The sequence below is a fragment of the Cotesia glomerata genome, linkage group LG5 (assembly GCF_020080835.1).
Source record: "Cotesia glomerata isolate CgM1 linkage group LG5, MPM_Cglom_v2.3, whole genome shotgun sequence".
Classification (NCBI taxonomy): Eukaryota; Metazoa; Arthropoda; class Insecta; order Hymenoptera; family Braconidae; genus Cotesia; species Cotesia glomerata.
Window position 1 is genome coordinate 1,962,402 of NC_058162.1, and position 25,582 is coordinate 1,987,983.

At 28.4% G+C, this 25,582-nt stretch overlaps 3 protein-coding genes across 9 annotated transcripts in view; 2 read left to right on the plus strand and 1 right to left on the minus strand.

Moving 5' to 3' along the window:
* The first annotated feature begins 667 nt into the window (after positions 1 to 667).
* Positions 668 to 2,669, plus strand: LOC123264601 (cytochrome c oxidase subunit 6A1, mitochondrial-like). Its single transcript, XM_044727943.1, has 3 exons — positions 668 to 828; positions 1,081 to 1,235; positions 2,534 to 2,669. Exons 1-3 carry the CDS (start codon positions 729 to 731, stop codon positions 2,648 to 2,650), a joined length of 372 nt encoding a protein of 123 aa, XP_044583878.1. The 5' UTR covers positions 668 to 728; the 3' UTR covers positions 2,651 to 2,669.
* A 461-nt stretch (positions 2,670 to 3,130) lies between these two features.
* LOC123264548 overlaps positions 3,131 to 25,582 on the minus strand; it is a 49,259-nt gene continuing 26,807 nt past the window's right edge. The window contains exons 1-6 of one of the 6 annotated variants that reach the window (XM_044727839.1): positions 13,668 to 14,479; positions 7,319 to 11,156; positions 6,751 to 6,940; positions 6,307 to 6,612; positions 4,636 to 6,242; positions 3,131 to 4,596 (exon numbers count right to left, since the gene is read on the minus strand). In XM_044727839.1, the coding sequence (XP_044583774.1) occupies positions 3,370 to 4,596; positions 4,636 to 6,242; positions 6,307 to 6,612; positions 6,751 to 6,940; positions 7,319 to 11,156; positions 13,668 to 14,233 (7,734 nt within the window). In that variant the 5' untranslated portion in view covers positions 14,234 to 14,479 and the 3' untranslated portion in view covers positions 3,131 to 3,369. Of the gene's footprint in view, positions 4,597 to 4,635; positions 6,243 to 6,306; positions 6,941 to 7,318; positions 11,157 to 13,667; positions 14,480 to 16,517; positions 16,646 to 16,794; positions 17,041 to 25,582 lie in introns of those variants that run through there. The other 5 variants (XM_044727838.1, XM_044727840.1, XM_044727837.1 and 2 more) reach the window with 5 other exon arrangements.
* LOC123264550 (mitochondrial carnitine/acylcarnitine carrier protein-like) lies at positions 18,590 to 21,921 on the plus strand. 2 transcript variants are annotated; one of them, XM_044727843.1, is made up of 5 exons: positions 18,590 to 18,769; positions 18,839 to 19,003; positions 19,070 to 19,279; positions 21,317 to 21,499; positions 21,569 to 21,921. In XM_044727843.1, exons 2-5 carry the CDS (start codon positions 18,917 to 18,919, stop codon positions 21,848 to 21,850), a joined length of 762 nt encoding a protein of 253 aa, XP_044583778.1. In that variant the 5' UTR covers positions 18,590 to 18,769; positions 18,839 to 18,916; the 3' UTR covers positions 21,851 to 21,921. The 2 variants fall into 2 exon arrangements, with proteins under 2 accessions (XP_044583778.1, XP_044583779.1); XM_044727844.1 differs by having other exon boundaries at positions 18,590 to 19,003.

Genomic DNA, 25,582 nt, shown 5'->3' on the forward strand with positions numbered 1-25,582 from the left:
GATGAATAAAATTTTGTGGACCTAGATCAAGCATGATTTTTATATATTTCAATTCACTGAATCTGAATTTGAACGTTAATTAGCCCGTTGAGCCGTTAAAATTTGAAAAAATAGCAAAAAACTAAAAAAAATGACAATAAATCATGAAAAATCGAAATTATCAGAATAAAAAAATTTTTTGGATTCAGATTGAGTATGATTAAAATTCGAAAAAATCTCAAAAACCAAAAAAATCGGGAAAATTAAAGTTATAAATAAGAGAAAAAAATCTATTAAACACTGTGTAGGTCAGTTAGAGCTTAGAAAAATTCGATACAATCGAACGACAGTCTGAAATTCGAAAATATGGTTATTTCGTTATTTTTGAATTCTAAGATCATATTCCAGCTATGAAAATGCACTTGCAAGTCATTAATAATTGTGTTTAATAGATTTTTTTCCCATATTTATAACTGTAATTTTACGATTTTTTCGGTATTTTCAGATTTTTTTTTTAATTTTTAGCGCGCGCTAAAAAATTTCTAGTAGAAATTTATTTCGATGTCCATGGTTCATTATTCTACATCGACCATCGATGTTTCGATTCCAAAAAAAATCGACCAAAAAAATCGATGTTTCCCGGAAAAAACATCGATAGTCGAAACATCGATGTATATCGCCCATCCCTAGTTTTCACTGTCGAGTGTCGCAGTTCGGAGTATTCTGGATAGAAAATAGCAAGTGAAAAAATGGCGTCGAAATTGCTCTTTACGGGCCGTATTTTAGCTCGTAATTATGTTACTGATATGTCATTTGTACCTGGATACCACAGACCTAAAAATATCGAGAGTAAGTAATTAACTTATTTATTAATTAATTTATTCAATCACTTATTTTATTATCATTTATTCATAACTAATTTTTTCAGGTATATTTATAATAAATAAGAACTTTTGGATTAAAAAAATATTTTTTTAAACATTTATTATTTATTATTCGCTCAAAAATATACTCAGTTAGTTATTTTTAGTTCTTTAAGAAGCTTATAGGTTACTACACCTATTACATAACTTTTTTGTAAATAAAATGATTGATTTTCAGAGACAAGAAGAATGTGGGAATTGCTAACATACTTCGTAGCTCTTCCATCAGTTGCTTTGGGCATGATTAATTCGTACATGCTGACTAAGGAGGAAGAGGAAACTCTTGAAAGACCACCGTACATTCCTTATGACCACATGTACATCATGAACAAGGTATTGAGTAATTTAATTAAAAATAGTATTTTTTTTTATTTATTCAATTTTGGAATTTCGTTTCACAAATCAAACGAAAGTTCAAAATTTTTTACTTTGTTGAATTTAAATTAAAAATTAATTATATAAACAATGATACTAAATTTAACAGACATCTAACAATTTTTCAGATTGTCATAACAATTTAATTGTAAAGAAATAATTTAGCGAAAAAATTTCACACGTAGAAATTAAAAAAATATTCTTTTTATAATAGTAGTTGATTTGTTATAAAAATTAATTGTTGAGATAAATTTAGCAGTATTTGACAAAAATTGATACTTGGTATAAATTATTAAATTATTCTCCGATATTATTTAATTTTAGTAATTTAATGTCAAAAATAATGAACTAAAAAAAAAAATTCTTATAATTTTTTTTTTTAATTTTACTAAATTATTTAAAAATTTTGATTTTATTGAATTATTAAATTTCATGGTAGATAAACTTTTTAAAATAAATTTTAAGGAAGTTCGAGCGAATCTAATGTAAAAAATAATTTCCAACTTTGAGCTTTGAAATTAAATATACGTATATATAAATACGTAATTTATCTAATCCCAAAATTTAAAAAAGATTCACCGTTTAGTTACTTAGATATTAAATTTAAAAAATCACATATTTTATCTCCTTATACACGGACTCTTATGGCGGACAAACTTTTGTCGAGACTTTAATCATTTTTTTCAATATTAACCTCCCAACTTTAACCGATAAAAAACTATACACAATAAACTTGGATTATTACAAAATATAAAAACAATTTAATAATAATACATTACCGATATAATTTTTGAAATATTTAAAGTCAAATTTTATGTTTGTAACTGGTTTATCGTCAGCCATTTATTCGAATAAATATTTGACAACATCGCGTCAACAGCTGAGAAAAAACAAAAGGATAGAAATATAGTTACAGAGAGAGAAATGTTTAACTCACACACTCATCCACGTCTCAGTTATGGGTCATATAATCAAGTGCACTATTGCCAAATTTGTTTATTTATTCTGGCAAGTAATAAATACCAAAGTCATTTTATTACTTTACTTTATTAAATAAGTGAAAATTATCAATTATTAAATTGTTTAAATTATTTTAAATTAAAATAAAGAATTTTGACGGATATTAGGAAAACTAAAATTAAAAAAAATTTTAACACTATTTTCACTCATTAGTTACGCTCGAACTTCCTTAATATACTTACCACATATATAGATTATTCTAAAAATTAATTAACATTTTTATTTATTTTTTATAGCCTTTCCCATGGGGTGATGGAAAACACAGTCTCTTCCACAACCCAGAGCGCAATGCAGTCCCTGGAATCGGCTACGAAGCTCCATGGCCCCACGGTCCCAACGCCCACAAAAAATAATTTATTTCTAACTTAAATTATACAGTAAATTAATAGAAATAGTTAATTGAAAGCTAATTAATGATTAAAAAAAAATAAAGAAGAAAAAAATAATTAAACACTTTTAATTCGACTCAATATTTATTTTATTCCTACAGAAATATAATTTATTTAATTTTATTAATTAACATAATAATAAATTTTATTTTATTCATTTATATAATTTATATTTTATTAAATTATAAAATGAAATTTTTTTTTTTAATATTAAAATCACATGCGAGTAAAAATAAATTTTAATTTATTTAATAATAATTAGTAATGAGGTAATAAAAAAAAAACTCAGTTTGGTTCAATGTGTATTTAATACAATAATAATTTAATTATTCTATCATAAAAAAATACATTTAATTTCATTATTGTAATATTGTAATACACTTTTAACTTAAATAACAAACTTATAAATTTAAGTAAAAGATAATAAAAAAATTATAAAAAAAAGAAAAACAGTCGTACCTGTTATCTAAACTTTGGATTATCAAAACATTAACACTGAGTTAATCATTCAAATAACTATTAAATTGAGTAAGTATTCTACACTAGGTAAACAAAAATAATTTATAATACTACGTCACTACGTCACAGTCTTCGCTTTAAAGAGTTTTAATTTAAAGATTAAAATAACTAAATAAATAAATATATTTGATATTATCCGAGATCAATACTTAAAACTAAATCTCTTAATCCAATTTAATGATATCTTCACTATCTCCATTGTCTAAAGCGACACTATTTTTTTCTTGATCAGTAACATCAACGATATCCTCCATCATAACTTGCTCCAAAGATTTATCAATAGTCTCAAAAGTGTCATCAGTGATGCTGCAGACTCCCATGATAAGCGGAATAGAACTTTCTTGATTATCAACATCATCATCACCTTTATTATCCTCAGCCGGCTTTTCAACCACTGAAGAATTATTAGCAATAGCAACACAATCTATTTCTTCATCAATCGACGACTGGGTGTACTTAAATTGTTCTACCTCTATTTCTTCTTCTTCCGGATTAGTTTTGAGCGGCGTAGCAGGGACAGTAGAGTGAGATTTATTATCACTGCTATCATTATTGTCATCATCATTATCTTCAACTTCTGTTTCAATGTTAGCTTCATCATCACTTTCTTCATCACTATCAAGCGTCACTAATTCTATTTGCTTCGATTTGCAACTTTTATCATCAAAACTTGTTGAGACATCAGTTTCCGCATCAACTTTTTTAGTTCCTTCTAAACTTGTTCTATTCACTGTATTTATTTCTGTAGAACTAGAAACTTCATTTTCTACATCCAGTACTTGTTGCAATAAATCAGATTGATCATTTTTTCCCTTATCAGCTTCAATATCTAAGATTTCCTGATTACCCAACATTTCTTCTTTATTTTGAATGAAATCAACAACCAATTTTTCTATCTGATCAATATTATTCGCCATTTCTTCTCTACTTTCATCATTAGTGTCTTCATCTGACCTAGACAATAAAACAAGCTCATTTTCTGGAATTATATTCAACACTACCGGCTGATGTTCAGGAACTTTTTCTTCCTTAGAACTATCTTTTAAAACACTGCTACATTTATCTTCACCTTTATCTTTACTACTTTTTATTAAATCTTCTTTATCTGCAGAATTATTTTCCGTTGAATCAATAGCCAGACCTTCAGATTCATAATTATAAGTCACTTTATTAACTTCTACCCGATCCCTGGATTTTTTTGTAGGTGAACATTGTTGAGTATTATAGTCCTGATTCAACCGTTTCTTCAATGGTAATCTTTCATAAGATTTTTCTTTACTGTTAGTCGGTACTGCAGCTGTCGGTACATCAGGAATTTTATTTATCAAACTCTGATTAGCTTCAGATGATTTTGTAGCAGCAATTGGAGCTGATGCTTTATCATTTACTTTTTTGGTAGCATTTGAAGTTGAGTCTTTATCATTTACTTCCATTTCTTCATAAATTTCAGGTAAATTATTAGCGTTTAAACTCGAATTTTCCGTTTGATTTAAATTGTTATCTACATTTACTAAAGGTGTATTTTTCACGGAATCTTCAGTTATAGAAGCTGTATTATTACTTGGTGAATTTTGAGCAGATGAATTATTATCAATTTGAGCCAGCGCAATGCACCAAACAAATAAAGGCGTGTCTATCTTTTCTCCACTCGGTTTATTATTCGCAACTTGAGTTTCATTATTTATAATCACATTATTAGTTAAAATATTATTTTGAGGATTATCAACAACTGTAGATTGACTTTGTATGGTCAAAGTTTGGCTTTGAAACAAAGCTGGTGCTTGTGAGTTAACATTAACTTGACTATCAACAATAGAAATTTTATTAATCACTGGAACTTGATTATTAACCACCGGAACTTGATTACTAACAGCAGAAGTTTGTGTTCTGATAGTAGTCTGATTATCACTAGCTTGCGATTGAATAACCGAGACTTGCCGATCAAAAGTAGTCGCTTGAGTTCTAACCACAGCTTTTTGAGGATCAACTGGGACCGACAATTGATTTTCAATTGTTAAATTTTCAACGACAACTTGAACTTCATTTTCTGAATTTTTACTCAAATTAATAGCACTGCTTTGTCCAGACGAATTAATGTTGTTAGTATTTGAAAATGTCGGCGTAAGAGCTTGATTCACAACTCCGGTGTGCGTTGCTGTTGCGGCTGTTGCACTTTGACTAACAGTAACAGACGGCTGACTAACTTGATATTGATTCACATTGGCATGGATAGCTTGGACGTTTTGCGATAATGACATACTGGGTGCAGGTGCAGCTGTCATTTGATGGAATAAATTAATATTTTGTGAATTTACCGCACTCTGCTGTTTAGCATGAGCGTTATGATGTTGAAGAGAAAAATACTGATTATTTTGGCTGGAGTAAGTTTGATGGTTGATTTCTGAAGAAATATTCTGATAATTTGAATTATTAATGACCTGACGATTCACAGAATACATTGCGGCTTGAGTCCGAGCCATATTTTGCACTGAATTAGTATTTGTCATTTGCATTTGAGGTACTATTGGGTGTTGTGGTAACTGCAGCGCTTGATTTGACATTTGTGATGGATATTGAGCTGGTACTTGTTGAGAAGGTTGTGATTGGCTTGGTGCTTGACTCTGTATCAGCGGATGCACTTGATTAGATTGTGTGTGAACTAAAGCTGAATTTTGAGATGAAACTGGAAGTTCTCCAGATGGTGAAGAGTGAGATGAAGACGCTTCTGCTGATGGATATCTGGCTGTATTAATTGGAACTGGGGCTTGGTAGTGAGATGATGGATATTGTAAAGTATTTGTAACTGCAGACTGATATGATGGTAAGTTACTACTTGTACTACCAGCTGCTGAATTATTAGGAGCCATCCGGACTTGCTTTGTTATAGAATTGACACCTACGATGTAATTTGGCGGGGGATTTGTTGCTGAATCATCAAATGGATGGGTTATTTGATATACGGTGTTTTGCATTGGATATTGTGGTGGTGGTAGATTTTTAGCTGGTTGAGAATGAACCGTAGGACTGGCAATCGCTCCTAAAGAAAATATTAATTAGTGAGTTGCATAAAATTATTTTTAAATAGAAAGAAAAATATATACCTTTTAAAACTGAGTAGTCTTGTTGATTTTGATATTGTTGCCTAGGTCGTACTGACTGCACATTTGTATTGAATGTAGACTGTGACTGTTGATTTAGATGAAATTGTAATAACGTATTCTGGTATTGTTGAACTGATGGCTGTTGTCGATATTGTTGTTGCAATTGTGGTTGGTATAACTGCTGATTATGTTGTAATTGTGGTTGTGGTGGTCGTTGTTGCTGTTGTTGTTGTTGTTGTTGTTGTTGTTGCAATGAAGAACTATTATTGTAGTGTAGATTTGGCTGCTGCTGCTGCTGATGCTGATAATATGTTGGTAATTGCCTGGGATATTGTTGTGTTGGATGTCTTAAATATTGTTGTTGAAGTTGTTGTAGACGAGGTTGATTTTGCATCCATTGATTTAGTTGTTGTAACGGATATTGCTTTTGTATTAATGATTGTTGCTGTTGCTGCTGCTGTTGTAGTTGCTGCTGCTGTGGCTGTTGTTGTTGTTGCTGCTGTTGCATTGAAGAATTACGTTTTTTCTGGGAAATTTGTGGTTGTTCATTATACTGCTGTTGAAGTTGCTGCTGCTGCTGTGGTTGTTGTTGTTGTTGTTGTTGTTGTTGCTGTTGTTGTTGTAGTTGCTGCTGCTGTGGAGGTGGTGGTTGTTGTTGTTGTTGCTGTTGTTGTTGCTGTTGTTGATGAAATTGTTGGTGTAAAAATTTTTGAAATGGTTGAGGAAATGACTGCAAAAATCGCTGTTGATTTTGGTGATATTGCTGTGCTAATAATTTTTGTTCAAACAATGATTGTTGATTTGCTCGTCCAGGCTGTTGTTGTAATTGCCGCTGCCTTTGTACTTGATGTTCCAATTGTGGACGTTGAAGTTGCTGTTGCTGTTGTTGTTGTGCTTGTTGTAGCAATAGTAAAAATTGTTGCTGCGCTTGTTGGTCTTGTTTTTGTTGTTGTTGGTATGATTGCGGTTGCTTTTGTAGCGATTGCCTTTCAGTAGATTGTGGTGACGGCTGTTGTGGTTGTATTGGCTGTCGTAATTGTTGCTCAGAAACTTGCTGTATCAATTGTTGCAATTGCTGTGACTGAGATGGTTGATTAATATTGGTTGAAACTTGATTAGTGTTCGAAGTAACTGGACAAGCAGTTGGCGATGATTGCTCTTGAGAATCATATAATTTTATCTCGTCAATAACTTGAGAATACCAACACTTAATTGTATTCATTATATTTAAATTAACTGGACGATTAGTTCTTTTGCTATAAGCGAAAAGTAGCCTACTTGCAGAGTCACGTTCGCTGGGCTGCTTCATATTCAAATCTAACTGGCTCATTAACTCAAACACCGCATCAACACACTTTGTAAAACTTCTTCGTCCCTCTTGTCGACTTGCATTATCTAGTAGCGTATTACGTAAATGTTCATAGTGCTTAATTGTTATGTCAATACTTTTGAGAATTGACAACAACTTAGCTTCTATATCTCCGACAAGATATTGGTTAAGCAAAAATATTTCTTCAATCGATAATTGCATACTGCCTTGCGTATTAACAGATGGTATTATTGCTGGTGGTGTTACTGTTTTCGCTGTAACTGTTGATATTTTTGCCGTTGTAGCTGGTATTGAAGATGAAGATGATGATGTAGATGAATGATCAAATTGATTAGCATTGCAAAGCAGACGAGCACCCAACTCAGAAGAACTAGCTAAGGTATTACGATTAACATTACTTTTAGTTTGTCGCTTATTAACACGACCTCTACGCGGAATTGAAACTTGTGGTGGAAGATTGTGACTTCCCCGTAGATATTGCGGCTGTTGGAAAGACACCCCCAATTCCTGAGTACCTTCCTGACTAATCAATATGTTCTGTTGAGATACTTGGAAAGTTCCTAGACTTTCTTGTATCACTGAAGGCGCTGGTGTAAAACAATCCGATCTAGCACCAAGTTCCGTAGGCCGGATTGCGCGAATAAATCCTGAAGAAGTTGAAGGAGAATTAATATTAAAGGAGTTAATATTGTCTATCAATTGACATTCTTCCAGTGGTTCTTCTCTGATTGCAACTAAATCATCTTCAATCGTAATACACTCTACATCTTCCGGAAAATCATAGGGCTCCTTTTTAATATTAACAGGCCTGTTGGAATCATTGAGAGTCAATTCATTTGAATTTGACTCATCAGTTGGTTGATGAGTCTCACTATCAGGTTCAATTTTTATCTCTTCACTAGATGCTGGAAGGTTTAATGGCGACTCTGACGGCACTGTTGCTACCAATGATTTTGTTTGTACAGATGGATTTAATACTTCTAATTGTCCTGGTGATTCTGAAGGTAATAACTTAGTACAATTTAATTCTTGCTGATTCGTAAATAAATTGCTAGATTTTGATTTATCTTCTTCAGAATCTTTGCTAATAATATCAATAATATCATCCATAATATTACTTTCAGGTAAATCATTTAAGTTTATATTAATTACATTTGTACCGACTGAAAAATTATCACAAGTAGGTAAAGATACTTGATTAGTGTTAACATCAATTGAAGGTTCTTCAACCGAAACAATAACCGGCAAACTTAATGCATCGCTATTATCTTCTTCCATTTCTTCCGAGCAAATTTGTACGTCAGTATTCACATCGCGCGGAAGGGGTGATAAAGATGGTAAACCTGGGCTACATATCCGGACATCTTCAGGCGAATCCAGAGAAATATCAATTGATTGACAACTAGAAGTGTTTTTAGATGAAGTTCTTCTCTGTTTGAATGAACTACATTCTTCACTAGTCGAAGAATATGATTCTGAATTTTTACTAGCAAATTGTTGAGAATTCCTACGTTTACGAATCCGGCTTTGGATCTTTTTGAAGTAATTAACTTCATTGCGAGCCATTCCTTCCAATTGCTTAGCAATACGATATTTTATTTCATCATCCATATTGTTTGAGCTATCACATCCCAGGATACTATCTTTCTTAGATCTAGATGTTAGTTCTGATCCTGATAAACTTCTACCAAGTTTTATAACTTCTTCTGAGTGTTCTGTAGCAGATGTACTCCTTGAAGGTCTTGGTAGATCTCTATCAGATCTAGAACTTTTATCTTTAGAACGATCTCTATCAGATTTAGAACTTTTATCTTTAGAACGATCTCTATCAGATCTAGAACTTTTGTCCTTAGAACGATCTTTATCAGATTCAGATCTAGAACTTTTATCTTTAGAACAATCTCTATCAGATTCAGATCTAGAACTTTTATCTTTAGAACGATCTCGATCAGATCTAGAACGTTTATCTTTAGAACGATCTCTATCAGATCTAGAACTTTTGTCCTTAGAACGATCTTTATCAGATTCAGATCTGGAACTTTTATCTTTAGAACAATCTCTATCAGATCTAGAACTTTTATCTTTAGAACGATCTCTATCAGATTTAGAACTTCTTTCTCTCGAACGATCTCTATCAGACACTACACTACTGCCTCTGGAACAATTTCGATCAGATCTAGAACTATCTCTAGAACTTCTACGCCTTGAACAATCTTTGTGAGATCTAGAGCTGTCTTCCGAACGATTTAATTTTTCATCAGATCTAGGTGAAGAATAATGTTTCTTTTCCGATTGCTCACACCTAATACTCAACGACTGCTTAGGACTCGAATTCCCTATTCTTTCTGAAGAACTTCCTCGATGAGACTCCATATTAAAGTTATCAAAATCCTCAATCCCGTCGTCCTCGTCTTCCTCAAGATCACGCGTCGGCAAATCTACAGGTGATGTATCACGCAATGAAATTCCAGAATCTACAGATCTGCGTGAATATTTCACCCGTGCTGCTTGTTCACTTTCAGCAATAAGTCTAGCATTTTCTTCCTTTTCGCTCTCATCTGCCGGCTTGCCAAAATTATCCTCAAGTTTGTTACTTCTACGGATAAAGTGCTTTGTTCTTATAATAGGATCATGTTTAAGAGGAGTTGAATATATCACATCGGTATAAAAAGGTGTGTGATTTTCTATTATTAACGGTCTACAAGGATTTAGAGATTTGTTATCATTACTCTGAGTTCCAGTCTCGTTATCTTTTGTTTTTTGTATCCTTTTTTTAGTGAATTTAGTTGATGAAGATTTTGGTTTTACAATGTATGTTTTATTATTATCGACTTTAACCTTTCTTTTCAATCTTTTAAGCTTAGCATCAATTTCTACTTGTTCTGAATTACTTCTTGAGCTTTTAATACGTGATATACGTCGCTTGCCATTTGATTCTTGTGTTGATTGAATTTTTTGCGATGGCATCATTTCTTTCGATACAACATTAGCTAAATTTTCTTCTCTTATCTCAGTTTCATTTAAGTTTGATATATTATTATTATTATTGTGCCATGTCCCGTCGTGTAATTTTTTAAATGTTATTTTTAAATTAGAATTTGGTGATTCCTTCAAAGATTCAACAATATTTTCTACATCAGGTACATTAATCACTGAAGAATCATCATCTTTAACTATCCCATCGCTAATTTCATTAAATCGTTTACTTTTCAATTTAATAATAGATTTTTTAGGTTGAAAAGGTACTTGTGGCGTTAGCCCTACAGCTTCATCTAATAATTCTGGACATTTATCTACAGCAACTCGATCATTTATATTTTCTACAGATTCAGGTAAGTTATTATCAGATCCAGCTAAATTTTCCGATCGAGATATATCTTCAGACGCATCAATTTCATCTGAAGATTCGGATACCTGTTCACTTGATGAGTCTTCTGTACTTTCAGATATATCTTCTGTTTCTTCAGAAGATTCTATAGATTCTGCATCATCCGACTCGTCATCTTTATTGCCACTGGATCTGTAAGTAAAAAAAAATTTTTTTTAGATTATTTGTAAGTATTTTCAGAATAATTTATAACTATAGTATATAATTTTTTTTTTTTTTAAAATAATAATCATCAAGTTCTATCACTATTAATGGATGTGGCTATAGAATACTTTCTCCTACAATATTCAGCAAAAAAAGTTTTATTTTCATGCTGATAAGTTTATAAAAAAAAATGATTTGCGAAGGGAAAATAAGATCAAAGTTTGTAACTGTTGAAAAACTTATTGCAATTGATCAATAATCAGCGAGCGAATAAGTTAACACAGTAACTTTTTCCATATAAAAAAGTTCAAAACAATTTTATCTATAAGTTTAGTTATTGAATTAATTCAATTTTTTACGCAATGAAATGAAATTATAGATGTTAATTTGGCGAAAATTGGCAATCTAGTGTCGAAAATGACGACAGGTTTGTTATTTATGGAACTAAATGAGTTCAGGATTAAATAAGGTTGATGAAATATTTTATTAAAAATTCAATTGAAGAAACACAATGAATAGAAAGTGTTTCAAGTTTTTCAAACTTGAAGAATTAGTTAAATTTGATAAAAAATTATAAAATACATAAAAAAAATTATTTAGCGCTTCACTTTAAGCTAGCGGTAAAAATAGTCATTTATTTTATATTATTTAAAAAAAAATAAAACAAAAATTAAAGTAAGAATAAATGCTGTAAGTAGTTTATATTAAATTTATATCTATTGATTGTATTTAGAAGTGTATTTCTATTTATTATTAAATGTCACGTGGTGTAACAACAGTTGTCTTTTTTTAGCGTTACAGCTACTGTCTATCCTTACCCTGGTGCTCATTTATTTTTAATAATTCATGAGCAGCACGGAACAGTGTTTATAAATTATAAATAAAAATTTAGCGCACAGTAGAATTGCAATAATAATTTTTTATAAACTTTTTTTTCTATTTTCAAAATAAAATTTATATAAAAAATCGTATTATTAAAATAAAATCAATTAAAGAAATCTATTTTGTTAGATCCGCTTATTGTAAAAAAAAATTGACTTTCTTTACTTTTCTACTAAGCAATTAATTATGAAAAAAAAAAAAAAATAATTAACTGATTTAAAAATAAAAAAAATTAAAAATTAGTGTTTTAATTTTTAATATTTTACAATAGTTTTTACATAAATTATATTTTTAAAATACAATACAATTAAAATAACATTAAATGTAATTATTATTAATTAGGAATAAACGGTCGATTTTTATTTAAAAAAAAAGTTAAAAATTTTTTAAATGAATCTAAATTATTATAATAAATAATTTCTTTATGAAAATTTAAGAATTTAATTTTTTAAAGTTTTTTTTTTTTTTCTTATTATTCGTAGCTATAAACTCTTAACTAATTGAACATGTTTAGAAAGATAAAATGTCCTCGTATTTATAACTTATAAATAAGTTAAATCTTATAAGTAAATAAAAAAAAAACTTTCTTCATAAGTATTAAGGATTAACCCAACGTGGACTTAGAATAAAGATTTTAGTTAAAAATTAAAAAATTCATTATAATTTTTTATCTTCATAACGGACCCGAAGTAAATTTTAATACATTCTTAATCCCAAAATAAACAGTTAATATTTATACGACTCTAAGATTTAAAAAATGACAAACTCATTACACTTATATCTTAACAGCACATAATATTAGGCAAGGCGTAATTAACAAAAATTACAAATATGTATTTCTTAAAATTTTATCAATATTTAGGGTTATAAAAAAATCTTTTACAATAACTCGTAATATCTATAATAAAAAATTCGCTTTTAAAGTAAATAGTAAACAAATAAATTTGTTTCAAAAAATAATTTTAAAAAAATTGCATTTTTTATTTTTTTTGCCATAATTTATTTGTTAAAAAAATTCTAAAAATTATTCAATATCTGATGAAAATTAAATTAGCCATAAGAAAATTTTAATGATTTATTTTATTGAAAAATAATTTTTAAAAAATTAAAAAAAATATTTTCACAAGTAGAAAATTAAAAAAATTACACGTGGAATTTTTTAAAAATACTTTTTTAGTTCTAATTTTTAATTAATAAAAATCAAACAATCAATTATTATAAAAAAAATATTTCATTTGTTAAAAACTATAAGTACAATTTTATAAAAATATTTTTTAGTTATAATTCACTAAATTAAGCAAAATAAAAAAATAAAAAATCTCGGCTAACTTTATTATTATACATATTTTATGAAAATTAATTTAGCCGAGATTTAAAAATTTTTATAATTTTTTTTCATTAAATTTTTTTCATTTGTAAAAAACTTGAAAAGCTGTAAGTGCAATTTTAAAAAAATATTTTTTTGTTCTAATTTAATTATTTAAAAAAAAATCAAAAAATTAAAATCGTCAGCTAATTTTAGTATTATGGCCAACTTTAGTATCATACATTTTTGAGTGTCAGCTAGTTTAATATCTGCTAAATTCATCTTTATAAATAATAAAATTCTAAATCTACCTGACTAACCCATCATGACTCAAAGCACGTTGATTAATTAAAAAATTGTCAGCTAAAATATCGTCTTCGCAATAAAACTTTTCTTCAACACTTTTAATAATAACTTTAGTCGGTGATTTTAAAAAAGAATAATAATTATCACAATCAATAGTCTCATCAAATTTCGGTAAAGTTTTTAACAACAAACTAAAACAAGCTTTCATACACCGACGGATTCTCCTAGGATCAACCGAGCACGGCATGTCATGGTGACTGTAAGGCACTACCGGTGAAAATGTTATTTTTTTAAATCGTCTTTTCCATTCCAAATCAGTACAGTATTGCACAATTACAGCTTGTAATTTTTCCTCATCTTCAAGCAGGTTTGTATCATTTAATTCTGTTTTAATATTTTTTTTATCATCACGGTTCAGTAGATTGTTATCGTCATTTATTTCCACTTTACTTTCATTATTAAAAAAATTATTATATTTAATAATGTCACTTTTATTATTCTCAAAAGTTTCCTTTTTAGTACTGGATATTCCAGTGTAAAATACTGCGTCATAATTATGTTGATAAAACATTTTTAATAATTAAAAAATTGTCACATAAAATAATTAATAAATTATAAATTAATGCACTGTCAATATAAAAAAAAATAAATAATTCTTTAATGCGTGTTTAACATAAAAGTTGCCGACATAACGTCATAAGCCACAAATGCAGACTGGTGGCTTGCATCGTGGTGCGCTTCACAGTTTCAGAGGAGAAAGAATAACTGAGAGAGTAAAATATCTTGGAGAGGGAAGCAAACGTAAGCGCTACTATACCCTGAACTAGACCCTAGTCATATCATTTAGATATAGGTATAGACTATTGCTGTATTTCTGTGGATATATATTTATTACCCGGGCCGCATGCTGGTCGCAAGGGGAGGGGGAGTCTCAACATTCAACAAAGGTCTATATATGTAAGCATATTGTGAATATAATACTATACTATTGTAATAGTCAAGAGTAAAAGTGAAGATAAACAGTGTAAGATCGTGGAACTTGTTTTACCCCCTCTCCTACTTGAATGCGCATTACTTTAATCTGTCAGTTGGCTTATATTACTGATACTATCTGCATAGTTGTCTTTTTTTTCTCTCGCTTCTCGCTACGCTAGTCACTTGTTTGACTTGAGCTACCCTTAATTTAATTCTTAATCCTTACAGTGACAGTTTTCAGGTTGTTAACACAACACATTGCGTAGCTGTTATATTATATTTTCCCGTAACTAATTGATACTTGGAAAAACTTGAATTTCTATTGAAATTTTTAATACTGAATAAAAAAATTCAATAATAATAAAGTGAGCTGACATTTTTAAAAAGTTTTAGTTTTTTATTGAAAAAATTAAAAAATAATTTTTATTTATAGAAAACTTAAACAACTGTAAGTGCAATTTTTTAAAAATATTTTTTAGTTCTAATTAAATAAATCAAAAAATTTAAAACGTCGGCTAATTTTAGTATTATAATTTAGCCGACATTTTTATTATTTTTTAATTTATTTAATTAGAACTAAAAAATATTTTTAAAAAATTGCACAGTTTTTTAAATTTTTTACAAATTAAATTAAAAAAAATTTTTTTTTAAGCTTTTACAATTTATTTTTTTTAAGTTTAAAAAAAAATTTCAAAGGTTTGAAACAAAACTAATTTTTGTTGATTAAAAAATTAATAATTTTTTAAATTTTATAAAATATAAAAAATGTATCTAATCTAATATATTTATAAAATAATTTTATGTGACAATTTTATATAAATAATAACTTATCTTACTAAAAAAACTTATAAATAAAAAAGTATGAAAACATCAGACTTCCTTTTTTTACCAATAATTCATGATTTATTAAAAAAAAAATAAAACAATTGTCAGACGTCTGTTACTTTTAGGGTCAGTCTCAATCCGAGATAAAATTTTATCCAGAATAAAATTATGATTGTCAGTATATCTATAAATATGAAATATATAGAGATTTATTGGCATAGAATGAAATTTTATCTCGGATTGAAAAACTAGCATTTCCCATTCTTCCTATTACAGGAAGAGTTAGTCATCAGGCATCATTAGTATCTGATGATTATTTTTTAATAGTTTTTAAAAATGAATTTTTTAAATTACAAACAGAGCAAAGTATCAATTATTTAAAAAATTTTTAATTGTTAATTTTTATTAATGTTTTTTAAAAAAATATTTATTCAATAAAAAAATATTTTTTTTATGAAAATTAAGTTAGCCAACATCTAAAGATTTTTACAATTTTTTTATTGAAAAAATTACAAAAAAATTTTGATTTGTTAAAAACTTAAAAAACTGTAAATAGAATTAAAAAAAAAATAATTTTTTGTTCTAATTTAATTAATGAAGAAAATTAAAAAATTAAAAACGTCGGCTAACTTTATAATATTATTTTTTTTACGACATTAAAGTTAGCAGTCACTTGACCATTTTTTAATTTTTTTTTAACAAACAAATTTGTTCATTAAAAAAAATTGCATTTTTAAGTTTTTAAAATTTTTACATGTCATATTTTTTTATAACTTTTTTTTTGCCATAATTTATTTGTTAAAAAAATTCTTAAAATTATTAGATATCAGCTAAATTAATTTTCATATTTTTTTTCTAATTTAAATTGAAGATTTGTTAGTAAGTATATAAATTAAAAAAATCAGAGTAAATGATAAAAATAAGAGTAAATCACGGATTTTTAACTTACAAATGTAAATCCAACCTGATATTTACTTATTAATAGGTCAGTAAGTTAAAACTATACTTGTTGTTAGATTTATGAGCCACAGAAGATGTTAAAACACAAAACTAACCGTTTAAAATAGCGAAAACCATGAATTTTTAATGGTTCGACAACCACTTTTGGTTGACACTCTAGTTGTCGCAAACATTTATCAATCCTTCTTTGAGATAAGCCCTTACGCTCAAGTTTTTTTTTCGCCTGAAACATTTTAAGGATCATCAGAATGTAATTTTATGTCAATTAATATTAATGATAAATGAAAGAGTTTATAAAAAATTTATTCTATTATTAAAGATAAAGTAGGAGATAGAAATAAAAAAAAAAAAAAAACAAAAATGTGGACCCACTTGACGGAAACGTCGCTTGTAACTGTATTTTCGCTTAAGCGAATAAAAAATGTGCTGCCAGGGATTTAATCTGCCGTTAGGTATTTTGTTTTGAGACATATTCTCAACTGAATCTTAACTATCAATCTTTTTCCGTTTTTGTGAAATTTTTTAGTCAATGTTTATATATAACCCTTCTTCGGGACCAAAACAACGAAATTCACTCCATTCATCACGGCTTCACACATTCGACTGATTCCACCACGAGTTTTTACAAATTAAAGAACGATGAGTAGCGGCATCTGCATATTTAATATTTAATTACGTAATATTTTTATTTTTCAATGGACTATTTTTGCCTACTTGGAGTTTTACTTTTCACACAAATTTGTAAAACAGTAAATAAATTTTGATTTTCTTTAATAATTACTTGTTAAATTTTAATTACATTAATCTTAGCAGCCGCTTGACAATTTTTTAATTTTTTTGCAATAAATACATTTGTTCCAAAAAATTATTTCAAAAAAAATAGATTTTAATTTCTTCATGCCAATTTTTTTTTGTCATAATTTATTTAGTAAAAAAATTATAAAATATCTGCTAAATTAATTTTCATTAAATTTTAAATCCTTCTTAATTTAGAATTTAAAAATTAATGACCTTGAATTCAGCTGTCACTTGACAATTTTTAATTTTCTTCAACAAAAAAATTATTTAAAAAAAAATTAGATTTTAAATTTCTTCATGCCAATTTTTTTTTCTAATTTTCTAAATTTATTTGGTAAAAAAATAATAGAATATCTGCTAAATTAATTTTCATAAAATTTTAAATCCTTAATTTAGAATTAAAAAATTAATGACCTTAAATTCAGCTGTCACAATTTTTTAATTTTCTTTAACAAATAAATTTGTTCCAAAAAATTATTTAAAAAAAATTGCATTTTTAATTTATTCAATTTCTACATGTCAATTTTTTTTTTGCCATAATTTATTTCTTAAAAAAATTATCAAACATCTGCTGACAAGTATTAATTAAAAGAAAATGACCATCTGATTTCTTATTCCGTTATATGAAGGTCAAACAACAAATAATCGCTCTCACAGGGTGTAAATGTTATTCAATTTGATCTTATATTTATAATTTACTCGAAATATCAACATCCTTTCTTTTACCAATCTACAATTAAATTTTTTTCAGCGAGATATATTTTTTATCTTGTTCTCACGATATATGATACTGTTTTTGAGAGTGAAACTAAAAACAAAAGATTAGCTGTCAGAAAAAATTGCGTCTCAGTGATATTACTATTACTATTCTCGTCATCATCATCATCATCATTACTATTATTATTATTATGAAAATAAATAATATATAATATGAAACCTTAAATATAAATAATGGCGTCGTATATTTTATATTTTTATTTTTTTGTTGGCAGTTCTAAAATTTATGATTGAAAACTAATCCCAGTAAATAAACAAAACATTGTTAATTATTTAAAGACTTGACGTGTGTGGGCAAAATAAAACATGTGATAAAGTAAAATTATTAAAAGAAATGTATCAAGCTTCAACGCAACTCAATATGTCTGTGAAATTGATTACCAAGCTTAATTTACATGTGTGACTGGATTTTAGTACCATGAAGCTTAGAATGCTGATATATTGAAATTCAAGTGATGCAATACGATATGAAAGAACGTAATCTAAGCTAAAAGTTAAAATTCCATAATTCTTATCACTTATTTATATCATTTAAATAATTAAATGAATTCAATTATATTAAATTAATTATATCCGTAGGTACTAATGATTTTTTTACGTCTCCAAATTTGTGTGAAAGTTAAATTTTGAAGCTAATCCAAAAATTAAATTTTGTATCTAAATAAACTTACAAAAATGGATTTAAATAATAAAAATCCAGCAAATTTATACCCCGAGGAAGACGGGACAAGAGTATTAGTGCGAGATCGTCCGCCTGGAAAATATTTTATTGGTTAGTGTAAAAATAAAATCATTTTAAGTAGAATCATCTTATGGGTTTGCATATCAATAGTAATTACAGATAAATATCGTAGCGGGTGGTTTTGGTGGACTATGTACAACTTTGTGTGGACATCCTTTGGATACTATAAAAGTAAGAATGCAATCTAAGCCAAGTGAGTATAGAAATACTTGGGATGCGATGTTCAAAATAATTCACCAAGAAGGACCTTCAGGATTATACAAAGTATTTTTTTTGATTAATTAATCGGTCACTATTAAATTCACCCACTTTTTTCAATAATTTATGCAGGGCATGATGGTACCTTTAGTAGGAATAGTCCCAATATTCGGATTGAGTTTTTTTAGCTTCAGTTTAGGGAAGAAATTAGTAGCAAAGCCGAACCAACGCAAGGAAGACTTGACAGCAACTCAATTATTTCTGGCGGGAATGTTCAGCGGACTTGCTACCATTCCGTTGAGCGTGCCAGGAGAACGTGTCAAGTGCTTACTGCAAATGCAAGTAAGCGAATAATTTAACAAACCTGTTGATAGCTAAATTATAATCTCAAGGTCATTCATGGGAGTAAGGAGTTATGAAATAGAAATCTCAAATATCTGAACGTTGTCACTTTGTTCCTTCGGGAGCTAAATTAAAAATTGCGTTGGAATTTGGAGCGGTACACAAGCTTGAACGTTATCTCTAAGTGTTAACTTAAAGAGAGTAAGGATGATGGATTTTTGCTGACTTCGGTCACGAGTAACCTATTCTATTGTTTAGTTGAAATTTTATTCCTTGCGGAAATAATTCGATAAATAAAACTGATAAAATATAAATGATCAACACTATTCAGCGAGAAATAATACACTTCGCGATTCATTAGGTGAAATTCAACGCGCAAATATCGGATTATCGAATGAATTTACCATGTTAGTGCTACTAAATGTAGCGTAACCACAATCAAGACACTGATTCGTATATTACGGAGTTTTATGTGCTGTCGAAGAATTATTTGCCTGAGACGATCAGAGCGGAGCTAACTAGTGGTATCTTGGTCGGAATCGAACTGCCTAAAAATAATTTCTCGGCGGTTTATATAGGGTTAGCAACAACGGAGATTGCATATGATTTATATGTTAATTAAATTCAAAATGATAGGCAGCCCTTTCCAAATTTATCGAAATCCGGATGAATCATGCGTAGTTTTAGCTATTGCCTCATAGGTCTTAAATTTACGACTTTAAGCAAACAAAGTCGTTATTATGTCCAGGTCATTCGGGTTATCTGGATGATTCGTCAGAACTTCATCAAATTGTGGGAAAGGGGTCGAATTTCTCTTATACAGACTTCAAGGGTATGATAAATTGTAAACTGAAAAATAAAGAGTGAAATATATTTAAAAGAAAAGCAAAAATTTTGAATTTTAGCAGACGTCACATCTAACAAGTGGCCGCAAAAATAATCCTATAATCAGATAGAAATTTTTTTAGAAGACTGATTTTTTTTAATGGCCTCAATATCTATAAGTATGAACACCTATGTTGCGTTTTGGGTGAAGGATAGTGCAGTAAACCATTTAGAGCTCGTTAAAGTACAAACTGGATAATATACAAGCGATAAGCGATATTCAGAGGGGTCGATCCGGTTTTTATGACAATATTACATAGTTACAAGTACAGCAACTATGATATGGCAATATTGATAGGCAAACTTTGATAATACTACTAAAACGTATACCGCTCTATCGAAAAGCACTTATACTATATAGGTTATTACTGACAAGAAGACATAAAAGATAATGTTCCAAGTTATTACACATATCCAATGGATTATGGAAGTCAAGTGCTTAATAACTTATTTAATAGCAATGATAGTGCACTCAAAGCGTACTTCTTAACTGAATGGTCAACCGGTCGCAACTGAAGTCTGTGTCACAATGCGTTCGTATGTAATTCTCTTTTGTCATGCGCAAGGTTACTTTTTAAAAAGACTCTTCTTACTCTAAGGTGAAGATGATACTTTTTTTCTTTGAAGATTTTTTTTTTTTATAGCATTAGTATGCGAGAAAATCTCTTAAGAGGCTTATATAGATCGTAAATAATTGTATAGTAGGTTTTTAACTATTTTTTCCTGAAATCGGTCGGATTTTTTTATTCTAAGTATTTAGAGATAATAAAATCCCAATTTTTGTTGGTTAATCTTTTAGGAAGTCTGTTAATACGAGAAAATTAACCAATCCTAGCCAAGGTCACAGCAATAAAAATTTTTTTTTTGACCTGGAATAGTATTAACGATTTTAGTTTTATACCTGAGATTAGATTTTCGGAAGATCTATTTAAATAGGTCTGTTACTTTTTACCTGAGAAATATAAATGATAAGGATACTTTAGATAGTTTAATCCCTCATTTTGTTGGGAATTTTTACACTCTAAAATCTGTTGTAAAAATCTAATTTAATTTCCAGTATTAATATAAAAATATCTTGAAAATTAAAACCATTATAAATTGCATTAAAAACAATATTATTAAAGTAAAACTCTTTATTTATTACTCCATTAGATTGGCAAAAAAAAATTATTCCATGGATTTATGGACTGCGCTCTGAAACTTTATCGTAACGGCGGTGTAAAAAATCTTTATGTAGGCACTAGTGCAACAATATTGCGTGACCTACCCGCAAGTGGAGTATATTTCAGTGTTTACGATATTCTAATGAGATTATTCGCTAATCATTTTAAAGAAGTAATCTATATAATGGATTGTTACACATCAATACATATATTAAACGATTAATATCTCATAAAATTATAGACATTGATGTGGCACTCAATATTTGCCGGAGGATTTGCTGGGATGATTAACTGGGTCGTTGCTATGCCTGCAGATGTACTCAAGTCTCGATTGCAAACCTCATCAATGGATGAATATCCACGTGGCATGAGATCTTTGCTTCCTAAAATTTTACGTCAAGAAGGACCTTGGGCACTTTATCGAGGAGTTGTACCAATTATGATTCGCGCGATTCCTGCTAATGCAACTTGTTTTTTTGGGATTGAAGTAGCTATGAAAATTCTTGACTCATACTTTCCTTAATTCCAGTTCAAATTATTAAGTTATGAATGATTTTTACTAATAAACATTTAGACACACGCTTTAAACTGTATTATCTTTTTGTTTATAATATTACTTGGAGGATTGGAGAGAAACCGTGAGATTATTGACAAATACCGGTGCACAAAGTACATTTGCAATTTTCTATTTTATTTTTATGAATCATTAGACTGTGCGAATCATTGACTAAAGCGAAAACATGCGATATGACATGTATTCTGCATTAAGATTAGAAAAAAATGTAAATTACATCATTAGCTCTATGTAGATTGTAGCTAAAAATAACTTTTTATCAATATAAACTTGAAAGATTATAGAAAATGAAAAACGTTGCTTGATTCCCGAGTCGAAAAAATGAACTTAGCTGAGCTTAAATCAATTTTTTTAGTATAGCAGTTACGTTAATTTAAGTTCATTTTTTTCAACTCGGGTTATTCTCGATTATTTATGTGAGTCAAAAATTTTCGATAACTTTTCTTGGCCTGCAATAAACTGATTATATACTTTTAATGTACATGGTTACTCTTCTATCACTTTGTTTCTAGAATATGTTATTCAAGCTTACTCCTTCTTATAAAAATTCACTATTCTTCTCACCCCTGCTCATACATCTTTAAAACGAGCATTGAATTCACCGATTGTACTTGCAGCAGTTTGCTATGAACATTTGCTGAAGTTTTCCGATAGATACGCGTGTGATATGATATTCGATGCTCAAAGCGTGACAATAGCAATCGATATGTAAGAATATATATCATTTTTTGATATTTTGTTTGTAACTGTTGAATTCTCCGTACAAAAATGAATCCTAGTTTATAATTCTTTATTTTTTTATTTTAGGCTAAAAACTTAAGTTGAAGTATTTCTCAGAAGGGAAAGTTATTCTTAGCTCTGTTTTATTATCCTGACACATGGGTCACACAAGGACTCTTTCTGTATTAATATGAGTACTCTTGCCTTATAGAGTTTTACGTATATTAGGGTAAAACATATGGAATTTTTATGATCCTTAAGGAGAAGTTTAGACCTCATTGTAAAATATTTTTTTTAGTTTTCGTTAGTATAAACCGACTCTCTCAAGCGTAAGGATGCTTTTCAAAACGCAGTCTTTTAAATAAAGACCAAATATTTAATCTAAAACTTAAATCACTGCGTTTTATTTATTTAAATTACGATTACCTATATTACCATAATTTCCTACAGTAGCTTTTTATTAGAGATGTGCGAAAATTAGAATCGAAGCAAACTGTTAAAAAATTTTTGAGAGAAAAACTTTTTATTCTTCAGAAGATAACTAATGAAGTATATACTTCTTATTAATTTAGTAACTTCAATCAAAAGATTTCATTCTTATCCAATCAATTAACTAATTAATGATCAGAATATTTTTTATAAATTTTAACTTAAGACGCATTTCAAAAAAATGTAAAGTTACCTTTTTGTAAAGACTTTTATTACTTTGATGAGACACCATGACAAAAACTTGTTAAAAACTGATCAGTGAGACATGTGAAGCACCAAACTTGAACTGAAGAGCGAATTTGGAAATTTTTCCGTTTAAATAGACTATTTTTTTAAAAAGAGTGGGAAGAAATAATTACTTTCTGCTTTAATGATTTCAAGGTTACTTTGTAAGCTTCACTTAGAGATTATTGGAAATCTTCAGCAACCTATCCCAACCTTATGTTACATTCCTACCGTGTAATTATCATAAAAGATAATATTTAAAAGACCTTATTCAAGTAATGACATTTGCTATTACCCGCATCGCTTTAAGCTAGCAGACTATTTCAATTTTACGATTTCAATTGTGTCTTTTAAAGATTTATCCATTCTTTTTCTATTTATCACTATGTTGACATCTGTTGAGGACAAATTTGGGAAATTTTTGAATATCTGAATAGATTTTTATTCTGCAACTTAAAATTATCTTTTTTTAATCTTAAAAAGACATTATTTGTCCCTTCATTGAGCTCTTGATAGTAAATTTGAGATTGTAAAGTTTATGATCCTTAAAGTACTTCAAAAAAATATTGAATTAAAGTTTGTCGAAAATTATTTAAAAATTTTTTACAATTAAAAAAAAATAATTCAATTTGAAAACTTTTGAACCAAAAAAATCACTTGGAAATTTATCTTTATTTAATGAGATTTTATATTAAAAAATAAAGATTAGAAAATTAATGAAGATTACTGAAGTTCTCATTACAAGCCAAAAAAGAAGTACACTAAATGACCAATGCGCATGCGTAGGTTCAAGCGCATGCGCACTAAATATTTCAACAGTTGTTTCTGTTACAAAGTTGTTTCAGAAACTATTTCGTTAAGCGAGGAAAAAGTGGAAGCAATCTTGTTGACATAAAGAATACACTTATAAAAGCCGACAAGTCGTTAGTTACTTCATTTTATGTGACGTAAAAATTAATTTTATACTTACTGAAAGGTCGATTCAATAAGTTTAATCATATCAAACAAAAATAAGTCAAATAAATATCAAGATAATATTTACTATTAACAAATTAGTTAAGATTGAACAAAAAGATAAAAATTTTATGGAATTTAATTAAGATTATGTATTAAAAATTAAAAATTTAATTAAAAGTATTAGTATAAATTTTTAACTTACTTTTTGATTAAATATACTTACAAGAATTATTACTAATTAATTAAAAGTTTTTTAAGAAATTGTCTATTAACTTTAAAGAGTATTTTGTATTAAACTAATTCGAATTTTGGCCTTGAGTAAGACTTTCAGCTCACGGAAAATAAAACGATGTGACTCCCATGAGTTTCGGAGTCAAACTGTGGTGTTGAGGAAAAAAAAACACATTCTATAATATAAAATGATACGCAATAGTGAGGCAGATATACTGTAAAAAATATTGTAGGGTCGCAGGTTCTTAGAAATGTCTGTTCAGCCCAACTAAGTTCTAAGTAAATTAGTAAGAATTAGTATAGTCAAAGCATTTTTTACTATATTTATTCTTACCAAGTTTACTTAGGACCTTAGTTCCGCCGAACAGACCCATTTTCTCTTCCATTTACTTTATTCTTAGAATTTTATCTGTTAGATGAGATAACCATCACAAGAGGGCGCATGAGCCCTGAATCGTCTCCCTACACGAGAGATAAGTTTTAGGTATAAATATATAAATTTATTTATTGGCTTAAAAATTTCTAAATAAAATTAGAAATTGAAAAATTTTAATAAATTACAAATAGCCTGTCTACTCATATACAATCATGTTAAAAAATATTTCACGATATATTTTTGTACTTTACTTGATTTAAGAATTTTTCCGCTTGATTAAAAATATTCAAATTTTGAATAAATATTTTTAAAAAATTATATAAGTGCATTAAAAATTATATAAATATTAATTAAAAGCATAATCCACTTTTAAGATATTGAATTAAATTTTTTATGTACTTAATCACGCTACATTTTAGTTATTGAAATGATACAATCTCAATTCAAGAAATGCTTGAAGTTAATTAATTGAACAAGGTACTTGAATTTAAAAAAAAAAATACCAACTTTAATCACAGTTCATTCTTTTTTTAACTTCCCTCTAAAAAAATTGAAAATTTTCCACTAAAGAGAAGTTATTTATTTCGATCCGATTTTTTTTTTTTTAATTAGCTAGACATCTAGCTAATTAAAAATCTTATTTGTTGAAGCATCAACTGTTGATATCACTTTTAAAAATATAT

What these genes read in the sequence shown, in the direction of transcription:
- LOC123264550 (XM_044727844.1), top strand. Translation starts at nt 18,917, where the DNA reads ATGCAATCTAAGCCAAGTGAGTATAGAAATACTTGGGATGCGATGTTC. An exon ending in GACCTTCAGGATTATACAAA is followed by an intron (nt 19,004 to 19,069) that starts GTATTTTTTTTG and finishes TAATTTATGCAG; the next exon opens with GGCATGATGGTACCTTTAGT. An exon ending in TCGCTAATCATTTTAAAGAA is followed by an intron (nt 21,500 to 21,568) that starts GTAATCTATATA and finishes ATAAAATTATAG; the next exon opens with ACATTGATGTGGCACTCAAT.
- LOC123264601 (XM_044727943.1), top strand. Translation starts at nt 729, where the DNA reads ATGGCGTCGAAATTGCTCTTTACGGGCCGTATTTTAGCTCGTAATTAT. An exon ending in CAGACCTAAAAATATCGAGA is followed by an intron (nt 829 to 1,080) that starts GTAAGTAATTAA and finishes ATTGATTTTCAG; the next exon opens with AGACAAGAAGAATGTGGGAA. An exon ending in ACATGTACATCATGAACAAG is followed by an intron (nt 1,236 to 2,533) that starts GTATTGAGTAAT and finishes TATTTTTTATAG; the next exon opens with CCTTTCCCATGGGGTGATGG.